Source organism: Mytilus edulis, chromosome 13, assembly GCF_963676685.1.
Source record: "Mytilus edulis chromosome 13, xbMytEdul2.2, whole genome shotgun sequence".
Taxonomy (NCBI): domain Eukaryota; kingdom Metazoa; phylum Mollusca; class Bivalvia; order Mytilida; family Mytilidae; genus Mytilus; species Mytilus edulis.
Window position 1 is genome coordinate 40,272,435 of NC_092356.1, and position 12,853 is coordinate 40,285,287.

At 32.8% G+C, this 12,853-nt stretch overlaps 1 protein-coding gene across 1 annotated transcript in view; it reads right to left on the reverse strand.

Moving 5' to 3' along the window:
- LOC139501259 (uncharacterized) overlaps nucleotides 1-12,853 on the reverse strand; it is a 114,282-nt gene that overhangs the window by 91,048 nt on the left and 10,381 nt on the right. Inside the window, exons 4-6 of the mRNA XM_071290282.1 lie at nucleotides 7,151-7,280; nucleotides 1,741-1,810; nucleotides 1,000-1,106 (exon numbers count right to left, since the gene is read on the reverse strand). Coding sequence (XP_071146383.1) covers nucleotides 1,000-1,106; nucleotides 1,741-1,810; nucleotides 7,151-7,280 — 307 coding nt within the window. The remainder of the gene's footprint in view (nucleotides 1-999; nucleotides 1,107-1,740; nucleotides 1,811-7,150; nucleotides 7,281-12,853) is intronic.

The window sequence follows — 12,853 nt, forward strand, 5'->3', positions numbered from 1 at the left end:
TATTTTAAAAGTTTGATCAAATTTCTAAACTATCAAATTTATAAACAATATTTAGAATTTTAATATTTTAATTATTTGGTTAAAATTTCAAAATTTCAAAACTTTTACACAATTTTGAATTTTGATATTTTGAAACTTTGATCAAAATTCTAAAAATCTAAAATTTTAAAACTTTTTAAAACTTTGAATTGATAAGTGTTACACGGACCTATTTTCTGTGATTGTATCTTGCATTAATTTGTAGGATCCTTTACTACAGATAATTGATGAGCTGATCTGTAACAATAACATCTCCGTGCCTTATATATCATGTACTGTAGTACGACACTAGATTAAAACTGACGAGGAAAGGTAACACACGGCCACCGAAAGCTTTATTTTTGTGAAGCCCAGGTGGTCGTGTGGTCTAGCGGGACGGCTACAGTGCAGGCGATTTGGTGTCACGATATCTCAGTAGCATGGGTTCGAATCCCGGCGAGCCTGGACCTAACATTGTTGGGTTGATGTTTAGACGAGTTATATATATATGATCATAGATGTAATACCCACTACATCTATGATATGATCAAGGATTTGTATAGTAGGAATCTTAGTTACTTCACAAATTCTTGGTATGCTACTCCGCTGAATATAAATAAAATATCATAAAAGATCATAAAAGGCCATGGGTGTTCAGGCGAGAATAGTTATCATTGTGATTAGAATTTATAGCAGGGACTTCATTTCACGATATCAAAATTTAATCATGCAGTAGGGGAAAAAAATGTTTTTTAAGATAGACTTAAAGGATCCACACAAGGGTTCTTATACAAAAACTTTAAAACTATAAGAAAAAAAAAATTTGAAAAAAAGATTTCTGCGATGACTCACTAAATTTAGTTTCATTTTTATCATTATTACTGACTTTCCATGTCAAAAATTAAGAATTCGTGTCATATATGCTCCTTATTCTTATAATAACTGCATGTTTCAACGGATGTAATAGAAAATCGGATATACCTTTTCGAACATTTCTTTGGCATGTTCTATGATGTTACTGTTTCTAATTTTCTTGAATTCAGTTTCTGTCTCTGTTTCCTTGACTGTGTATCTGGCGGAGTGTGGTCCTAAAAGACAATCAACCATCAGTAAAATATTGTTAGATATGTTTGATATTGTCTACTAACATAGTACACTTGGGTCACAGGGTTCTCTTACTTCGAAAACTGACTATGAAATGGACGATATGGACTATGCTAATGCTATATATATATATAGTTACATACGAAAGTGTTTTTTTTTTTTTCAACCCGCGTTTCTTCAATTATAGAATACGCATTCATTGTATGGGCCAGGTTGTAAACGGTCTGATTCATAAGAATCAGCATAAGCATAACATACTTTTTATTTAAAGTCGGGTATACATATAACAATACAACATAAGCTCTGTATAGGGGCTTTTATCCGACATATGATTCATTAGAGAGGCTTCAATATCATGCGATACCGGAACTTTTCTCGGTGTTGGTATGATTATACTTCCCTATACTGGCTATAACTGGAGAGATGGCCAGTGGAAAGGAAATCAATGTAATAACGAGCGAACATAATTTACCATTCATTTGTATACATACATACTATTATATGGAAAATATGAATCTACTACTAGTATCTCCTTAGAAATGTGAAACGAATATACATATATATACATAGGATTTCAAAAAATTACACAAATGACAAGGAAATCTATCGCAAACTCACCCTCGTTCCCAATTTCTTGTGTCAGATATTTCCATTGTCCATTTCCTTCATTTACCAATCCAGTATGTAGCTGAAATACATTGCTAAGCTAGTAACTATGTGGTTCTTATACATTGGTAGTTTACAACTTTATCATTCAGACAGATTTACTTGGTATGTATTACACTTTTCTCTTTTTATTTTGTTTTAATTGTATCAGTTTGTAAAAAAAGAAAACAGCAGTCATGTAATAACCGATTTGATGGTAAAATATTAAGAATCCAGAAATTAGCTTTTTGGAGTTTTTAAAATTGTCTGTCATCTTGGTCATGAAGATGTTCTTGAACATTTTACAAATATAGAGCTGCTCCATGAGCGCATGATACGTCCGTCTGCCCTTTAATCTCGTCTTTATGCTTTTAAGGAATTTATAAGACCAACTAGAAACACTATGAAGACCTCCTCAAATAGACCCCCCAACAGCAACCGACCAACCAAAAAGATTTTTTTAAACATGCATACACAGTGGATATCATTGACACAAAACTAAAGGGAACTAATGTCAACTAGATAGTTTCGTGGAATTTAGTAAAAGTGTTTTCGAGGTTATTCCGAAGTGTTGATGAAAGGACAGGCGGGCGGACGAACGGACACCTACACACACAATAAATTTATAACTGACTAATTTTATTAGAAAATACACAGAATGAAAGTTAAAATATCTATGTTTTAAAGGCCTTTTAGAGACAAAAAAAACTTATATTTTCGGTACCTCCTTTTTTTTTAAACAAGGATCAATCATTATTTCACGCTATATTGTTATATCTAAAATGTCTTCTTTTTTGCGGTTATTTCTTTTGTCTTTCTCCTATTAGCAAAACAGTTATTTTGTCTTAAGATAAGAGTTGCGAATTTTCATTTATATATGTCGTGTACAAGTTGCGATTTTGTACAGGTTATAACATGTACAAAAATATTGTATGTGTTATAACTTATATAATGCAAAAATACAAAAGAGGGACGAAAGATACCAAAGGGACAGTCAAACTCATAAATCTAAAAACAAACTGACAACGCCATGGCTAAAAATGAAAAAGACAAACAGAAAAACAATAGTACACACGACACAACATAGAAAACTAACGAATAAACAACACGAACCTTTGTACAAGTTATAACATGTACAAAAGTACCTCATACATGTTATAACCTGTACAAAATATTGCTTAAAAATGGTTTTAACTTTTACAGAATTAAAAATAAATCTTAATGAAGTAAAATCTACATTTAAATTCACCAATGCATAAAGAACAACAATAAATAGGCCAGAACGTGTCTTTTCCTGTAGAGGACAATGATAAAAAAAGTTTCAGAAATATATGTTTCATGACTTATGTTGTCAAAATGTGTTTTCATGTTTGTATGTTTTATGCAATCCATCATGGCTTAAATAAGTGTGAAACTATTTACTAAAAGCTTGCATTTCCTCAATGACAATTACATTAGATACTAGTAACTAAATTCTTCCAAAAAATTTAAGAACGATACCTAATAATTTTGGGTAATACTCCTCCCTCTCGTTTTATAGCATGCAAAGACTAAAACAATATGCTTACTCTGTAAAAGCAAGAGAGAGCTGAAATAGTTTTCATTGGACCACACTTCATTACGACTTAAGCCCCAGTCCCACTAGACCACGATCGCACCACGCTCACCGCGATCTAAAATAAATTTAGATCGTGGTGAGGTCGCGGTATGAGCGGCATGAAAATGTTAATTTTCGTTGCTTTCACGATGCTACTACGTCCTAATCACGCTTCTACAACGATCCCGCTACGATTAAACCACGTTCTCACCACGCTTATTCTGCGACCTCACTACGCTTATAAAGATCTTTCTACGCTCTTCACGTTCTCACTACGACCATACCACGAGTTATCCGATTGCAACATGATCTTACTGCGATTATAGCACGTTCTTACCACGATTATACTACGTTCATACCGCGATCTTACTACGTTCTCAGCAATACCGTCAATATCGTGTTTCATATCAATATAGTTCCATGCCTTCTATTTCTGATTAAGACGGAGATTTCTCGGAAACAATACAGTCATGCCACCAAAATCTACTAGAACACGTGGGCGTGGTGGTAGGGGTTGATGTAGGGGCAGAGGGAGCAAAGTATGAACGCCATACTAAACTCCAAATAGTACACAAGAAACTAAAATTAAAAATAGTACAAGACTAACAAAGGCCAGAGGCTCCTGACTTGGGACAGGCGCAAAAATAGTGGGGTAAAACATGTTTGTGAGATCTCAACCCTCCCCCTATACCTCTAGCCAATGAAGAAAAGTAATCGCAGAACAATACGCACATTAAAATTCAGTTCAAGAGAAGTCCGAGTCTGATGTCAGAAGATGTGACTAAAGAAAATAAACAAAATGACAATAATACATAAATAACAACAGACTACTAGCAGTTAACTGACATGCCAGCTCCAGACTTCAATTAAACTGATACTATACACATAAGTAGTATAATACTTGTCATCAAGAGATGTCGGAAAGACCAATCAAACCTAAATTACAACCTATTGCTGGTCCATAAAGCTCAAATGACGATATGTTAGTGAACGATAGCAGAGATGACACAGATGTGTCAATATATATATAGGAAGATGTGGTATGAGTGCCAATGAGACAACTCTCCATCAACGTAAAAATCTATAAAAGTAAACCATTATAGGCCAATGTACGGCCTTCAATACGGAGCCTTGGTTCACACCGAACAGCACGCTATAAAGGGCCCAAAAAATACTAATGTTAAACCATTTAAACGGGAAAAACCAACGGTCTATTCTATATAAAAACGAGAAGCATGGTTGAGTCGTTAGAGCAAATGGATAAATACATTCAAACAAACAAAATCTAGGGAGTTTTTTTTTATATATTTTATGTGAAAATGACAATAAAAATGATGTTTGTAGTGTGAACGTAGTAAGGTCGTGAGAAGAGCGTGATGAGGACTGCAAGGGCGTGCTAGAATCGTACTATGGTCGTGAACAGCGTGGTAAAGTCGTAGTGGAAGCGTAGTTGGGTCGCGGTGAGAACGTGATGGTCGTAGTAAGGTCGTAATAACGTCGCTGTGAGATCGTAGCGCAATCTCTCCAAATAGAATCACGCTCTCGCTACGATTGTACAGCGACCTTTGCGATCTTACTACGATCTTAGTGCGCTCTCACTACGCTTATACTACGACCTAATTTCGCCACGACCGCACCACGATTGTTTTGAACATGTTCAAAGTTAGCCACGCTCTTCACGATCTTGAAGACCTCACCACGACCGTGGTACGACCTTACTGCGACCTACACGATCGTACCACGATCATCAAAATTTCCATTTTTTTCACAGATCGTAGTGCGATCGTGGCCTAGTGGGACTAGGGTATTATGTAAATTTATAACTCAATTTTTTTTTATAAACTATAGGATCATTGCATGAGGCGAATGTCATTTTGATGTTTTAAATATATATCCCCTTCTTTGAAAGCATGTATTTGTGGCCTTTGGATGTTGTCTGCTCCATGGGTGGGTTGTTGTCTTTTAGACACATACCCCATTTCAATTCCCAATTTAATTTGTAGACACATCTATCCTGGCTATCCTCTTATGTCTTTTAGTGTCAACTATAGAATGAAAGTATTTTACTATTGCCTTCAAAGTGGACACTCACAATTATAATTCATCAAATAAAGATATGTTCATAGATAGTCATAAGAGGATCATAAGACATGTCCTAAGATATATCTTACGACAGGTCTAAGGAATGCTTTGTAATACCGACCCCTGGACATTAACTGTATCAAAAAAGGACAAAACACACTAACATGAAGGAATAATAAAAAAGTTATGAAAATTTTATTGTGGTCAATATCATCTGTAGCGATAATAGAAACATATCCTTATTTTTCGATTTTGTACAAGTTAAAACCATTTTTAAGCAATCTTTTGTACAGGTTATAACGTGTATGGTGTACTTTTGTACATGTTATAACTTGTATTTTTGCATTATACAAGTTATAACATGTACAATATTTTTGTACATGTTATAACCTGTACAAAATCGCAACTTGTACACGACATATATACTAACAAAACGAAGATGTGATATAATATGTCAATGACTTAAGCACCACACACCAAACGACGTAGATGCAAGCATGGCTGCAACTGAGGAAAGTGATGTGAAGGACATTTTATCCGTGTTAAACAAAATTGCTATATAGTAACATTTTTAAATCACGAATAATTTATTTCAAATATTTACAAGTTGATATAATGTCAGTTAAAAGTGCGAATTACAGTCTTTTTATACTCTTCAACTTCAAAGAGACAATTACTGCTATTTCACAAGAAATCAGAGGTCTATAATTTAAGTAGATTGCTTTAAAGGCCCAGAAATAATGACAAATGCAAAACAATTCAAATGAGAAAACTACTTTGAAAATTAACGGCCTGATTTGTGCACAAAATAATGAACGAAAAACAAAAACGTAACACACGGTACCAAATGTCAATCACTGACTTATACAAACTACTGCCTTGGGGCAGACGTATACAGAATGTGGCGGTTTGAACAAGTTATAACCCCTAATCTGGGACAGTGAAACTACAGCATAAAACAAGAACCCCCAATAAAAAAAATACAATAAAGTGTGACAAACATCAACCACAGAATTACAGGCTCCTGACTGGGGACAGAACCATATAGAATGTGGCGCGGTTAAACTAGTTTGAACTTGATGCGCCAACCCTCCCGTAACATGGGACAAAGGTATAACACTAAACATAAGAACAAACTACGAAAATCGGATAAAAATGGCGTAACACTTCAGATTGATACAAATAGAAATACATATAACAAAAGTACAGAGTGGACGTGACAGGGTACTTGTACATCCCCACAACAACAACAAAAAAACACCACTAAGCACAGATCTGAGAGTACTCGCAAGTTCTGACAGCTAATTCAAATAAAATAGGCTAGCAACTAAAAAAAACAACAATCCTGCTCTTAATACCAATCAGTAAACATCCAAAACCCAGTGGATTTAGTAAAGACGTCATTTAAAACATTCAGAAAAAAACATGACTTTGTGCGAGTAGGAATCGACAGATTGTAGAGCCGTAAATGCACATTGATACTACGTTAATAAAAACAATATTTAGCTTGATTTTAATTTAGTGATAAAAAAACTCAATATCAATACGAATAAAATAATATCCAAAGATCTGTTTTCAATTGGCAGCCTTTAAGAATAAGATTATTTAAAGGTCAATAAATTTACCCGGACCATTTCTAAATTTCCAGACTCGGTATTTATAAATAACATCTCCGTAAAAAAATATCCCATCTGTATAACTTACCTCTTCTTTATCATGCATTTTGGCAGCTAGCATTCCAGCAAGACCCTTTTTCGTTGCTAACACTTCATCATCTTCAGGAGGGTGATATACTTTAAGAATTTCACCATTTGGTTTTATTTGGAAAGAAAACCTTCAGTAGGAAGAAGAAACAACTGTTAATCGTAAAATTCTGTTGTCAACGTATATGAATGTGTTTGCCTAATAATAGTTCCACTGGAAATTTTGTAATATACAATGTTATAATTATTATGTTGGAACAAATATTATCTTTATTACATGTAACTTTATTATATCTAGTGAAAAATAATATTACAGACTATGTCTTCCACTGTTACTCATCTTAATATAAAACGGCATGAACTTCGTTTGAATAATAATTTGAAGTTTCCAATTTCATCTGTTCCGAGCGATAAACAATCATATAATTTTTTATATAGTTGAAATCTGGAAAATCTAAGACTTAAAAGGGCAATCTGTATATATGTTATGCAATGCTTATGAATAATAAACATCATGCATGATGTTGATTGTTTTTGTTTACTTTGAAAATGACTAATTCGATATGCAGGTGATTTGAGGCATTTACATTAGATATAAGACTAGTTATAGTTATTGACCAAGCGAGTAGGTATTTATCATTTAATCTGCACAGCTCATGTGACCCTTATTTTGTGGTAAGTTTATTCCGATATTAACACGAACGACGTAGGAGTTCGGGTTAAATGGTCATCCTGAGCGTGCAGATTAAATGATAAATACCGATTTGATTGGCCAGTAAATGTTTTAACACATGACGTCATCAATTTACGTGAACAGTTAGAAAATATGAGGACGACATTCCACAATCAACGGATCTATGTCTAAAAAAATCAAAACTGAAAGAGAAACGAAAATGGCAAAACGGAACGCAGACTATTCAGTGATGAATTGTACACATGTTCCAGACCATATGAGTATTTGGATCATACGCGTACGGTCGGACCGTATGAGTATACGCGTATGGTTCAGTTTGAGCTGACCATACATGTTATGGGTTATATTGGTTTAAATTTAAACAAACGTTTATCACAATCTCAATTTTTAGTTTCACAAATTTTTATTATTACAAATAGATGGATAAAATGAACAAAGGAACAATTGAAATTAAATATTTGTTCAATTGTATATCTGAATCCTATTTTGGTACTCGCCCAAGGTGACACTTGCTACCACAAGTAACGTAGTATTTTTTACATTTACATGTTTGCAGTTCATGCATGCCTTTGCATCTGCATTTTTCGTAAAGTTGCTAAATATTCTGAAACAATTGTCCTCCCAAATTATGTTTACTTCCGATATCTTCAATTTCAGTGATCATAATTCAATTAATTACTGATCGATATGCTAAATACAAGAGATTAACAGATTTAATTAGCGTGAATTTTTTATATAGTTTAAATAAAAAGTTTTTATTTCAATTGCAATTGAACTTTTTTATAGCAATTTGAGAGTTAAGTTATGTTGATCTGTTATATGCATTAAGAAACTTGACCAACTTCTTGATATTAGTCAGACCCTACGCGTACGGTCCAAATACTAATACGGTCTGGAACACATACATAAAACCATGTATATTTTCAATTAACTACATATGTAGTATAACGAAATCAGAGATTAATATTTTAATTAGATTGACCCTTTGATGGGAAAATGTAACAAATAATATGTTCCGGCGTGACATTTGTTCCGCTAGAACAAATTTCATAGGAAATGTGTTCCGCCGGAACTTATATAACAGAAAATATGTTCCAGCACTGTAAAATTTGTTCCGGAACTAATTTTTTTACCAAATATGAAATAAGTTCCGGAACAAATATCATAGCTCCATGAATTTTGTTCCAGTTAATGTTAAAAGTTTTAAATAAGTTCCTGTGATATTAGCTTAAGACCAATATGTACATAGTTCAAAGAAATCAATGAATAAGTTCTTCTCAAACCTATTTTCACTGAAATAAGTACCTTTGCAACATATCGCACAGCGAAACATTTTATTGTTACACTTAAATTATAAAGCAAGCTAAATGCTGTACTGAGTGTGCTGTCATTTTTTATAATTAAACATTTGCTGTAGTCCACAAGATTCATATTGGATGATTTACATTTTTCATTTATTATATTATCAATATATTATACTTATTTTTATAATGCACTTGAATGATAACTTTAAACTCACTGATGACAAATGTTCAGTATATAAGATAACCTGTTTAACCAGTGGAACATATTTCACAGACTAGGAACTTATTTTACCAGGTGAGGAACTCCGAACAAATTTCATACACCCAGAACTTATTTCACCAGGTAACAAATCTCATAAACCTGGAACCTATTTCACTAGGTAAGGAACAAATTTCACCAATCCAGTACTTATTTCACCAGGTAAAGTGTGGAACTTATTTCATAAAGATGGAACAAATTATATTGAAATTATCTATGAAAAAAGTTCTCCCAGAACATATTTCCTGTGATATTAGTTCCACTGGAACTTTTTTCACAGGAACAAATTTTGGCTCACAAAACATGCAAAAACATATCATGTTTTAGCATAAAATCGTTAAAAATTGTTTTTAGTTTCGCTACACTCGGTGATATTTTTTTTTAACTTTATTGAATTACACACCTTTCAAAATCCAGGATTCGCACCCTAAAGGTCAGAGTACTTTTGAACTGTGCAGTAAATCTGAGGTAGCTAATGCATATCCAGATAAAGCACAGTAAGAACAAAGAGATTTTACCCATGTCATGTGTTTAAGGATAGGTAATTGGTGTCGCTTTTAAAACTGCTTTTATGGAAAGTAAACATATAGATAAAAAAAAATGTGATAAATATAAATATATGTCGTAAATTGAAAATATACTTTGTTTTTTGTGTACATAGAATTCATCACTGAATAGTCATCGTTTCGTTTTGCCATTCTCGTTTCTTTTTAATTAGTTATGTCAATTTTTTGTTTCGGTAATCATGGAAATGTCGTTATGTCAATTTATCGTGTCGTTTCGTTCAATACGTTTTGTTTTCGTTTCATTCTATCAAGCTGAAAAAAACAGAACAAGTCTTCACAAACTTTGTTCGAAATAATTATAAATTATAGATAATGTTGATTTCGCGATATTTTAAAATTGCTTTTCTTTGAAATTCAACAAATAGAAAAAAGTGTGAGAATTATAAATGTACGTTGTAAATTGAAAACCAAGGTTGTTTAATAAATGTACGTCATAAATTGAAAACCAAGGTTGTTTATTATTCTGCATGTCACTGAGATTCTCAGAATTACATTCAAACAATAAAGACATGGATATGAATCAACATGTTACAGAAACCATGGAAGTATTATATTGATAGTAGTTCCTGTCAATATAATACTTCCATACAGAAACTAACACAGCAGAAATTGTAAGATGACTATAATTTCAGTTTATTATGAAATATGTTAATAACATATTAAATTTCATATTTTTTATCAACACAATTAGAACTATTTAATCAAAAAATATTTCATCCAACACCGTGTAGTCCTGAAAAACTTTAATTAGATGTAAAGCATCCGATTTCGCATTTAGACAGAAAAAACGTAAAGAAAGATTTATTGTCACACTACTGCCAAAATGTTAGTTACAAGGTACTACTCTTATTTATACATAAGGAAGCATTTATTTCTTTTCATCTATTTCTTTTGTCATATTGTAAATCATACAACGAATAACACCCTGGGGAATATTTAAAGAAAAAAGAGTCCAATTTGTTGCTTAAGTTTTAACACGATATACATATACATTTTATATCTATTTATGTTATACTGCTCATAGTGCCTCACCTATTATATATTAAATTCTTATATCCCCAGAAGTGTCTAACAAATGCGGAGAACTCCACTGTAATGCACCTTTTGGCTTGGGGCCAAATACTTATTTGGATAATGAGTTTTGCTATTTTTTTTTATATTTTAGCTTTAATATCTCTGAGGTGAGAGTTCGATAAAATGTTCGTCGGGCTGACTCTCCTTAAAAACTATTGAATTTTCATAACGTGTTGCATATCCAAATATTTCCGCCAATTCGCACCACAATATAAATGGCATCTGGTCGTTTGAAAAACATCAATACTCAAAACAAATTGTTAGAAAGCTTGTTTACATGGTAGAATTATTTGTTGTCCTAGTCGCTCGTTTTTTCTTTACCGTCAATGAATACGACCATTTCTCTAGCACGGTAGTTATGATAAAGTAAAAAGTAAAAATAACAAAAATATACCGATTTCCAAGGGAAGTTCAAAACGGAAAGTCCTTTATGAAATGGAAGAATTAGAAGCCAACATCCATCAAACGAAAGGAAAACGACTGTCATATTACTGACTTGGTACAGGCATTTCTTTAAAAAGAAAATGGTGAATAAAACCGGGTTTTATCACTTGTGATTGTTTGCCACCATAATCACGTTATGTTATTGACTTTATTGTACTGCCAAGTTCTTTAACGAGTTTTATGGGAGGAATTGGAATTATGTGACTCTGTTTTTTGGGACTATCCTAGCTCAATGGAACCTTATGAGCACCACTACTCTGATACCGTTTGAAGCAAAGCTCTCGCTATGTGATATCATACTTGGCTGGAGTGTCTGCCGTCATGTTTGGTTAACATTTGTACTGTCTTTTTGATTTGACTATTTAATTGAATTTATGGAACAATTATCTTGTCAAGACTAATTTTACCACAATGACGCTTTATTAGTGAATTCAGCTTATCTGACACCTTTTAACAGAACGTTCCATCATTTCTGAGGTTGATTGTCTTCATGTGATGTGGTATAAATATCATGTTATATTGATAGTTGACTTGACCATTTTTATTTGCGGCTTAGAACTTTTACTTTTTAAACTATCCCCTTGTGAACGTATCTCTACAAAACCATTTTACAAATAGCTTTCATACTTGGTAGGATTATTTACGATGATGTTATTGATTCCACAATTTTATTGGGGAAATAGGATTTTGGAAATGTTAAACGTTGACATACACTGTTTTGTGTATGTTCCTGTTCTAAAATTCTAAACTGTTCAGACACTTTTTTTCTCATTCAGTACATATATACATGCCTATTAGATTGTTAAAACAATTTTTAAACACCGCGCTAAAGTATTCCATTATTCATTTTTCATTATTCAAAATTCAGTATTGAACAATGAAATAGTTCATAATTCACTATTTAATGTTAAGTGATGAATAATGAATAATGAAATAATTTATGTATCAAAAAATAATATTCAAGTTTAATAGTGAAAAATAAATTAAAAAACAATGTGACTGTGACGTATATCCCATATTTGTCATTCTCATGTTTTCTAAGGGACGACATCAAAAGTTCAATGAAGGATAAAAAACTTAATTCAAATAGTTTTTTCACTGACCCCCCCCCCCCCCCCCTACCCCCTATTAACTTAATTTGGGAAAAATTGATTGACCCATATGGATATATGTAAAAATCAATGTCAGATAACCAAATCTTGCAGCAGTTCAACCCCCCCAACCCCAAAACTATCTGAATTAAGTTTTTTGTTTTATCTCACATTGATCTTTTGATGTCGTCCCTAACGAAAACACCCTTTAAATGTTAAATTTTATTTATTTAGTTAGTTTCGGAGGATAATCTAGTGGGTTTTTCTAACTA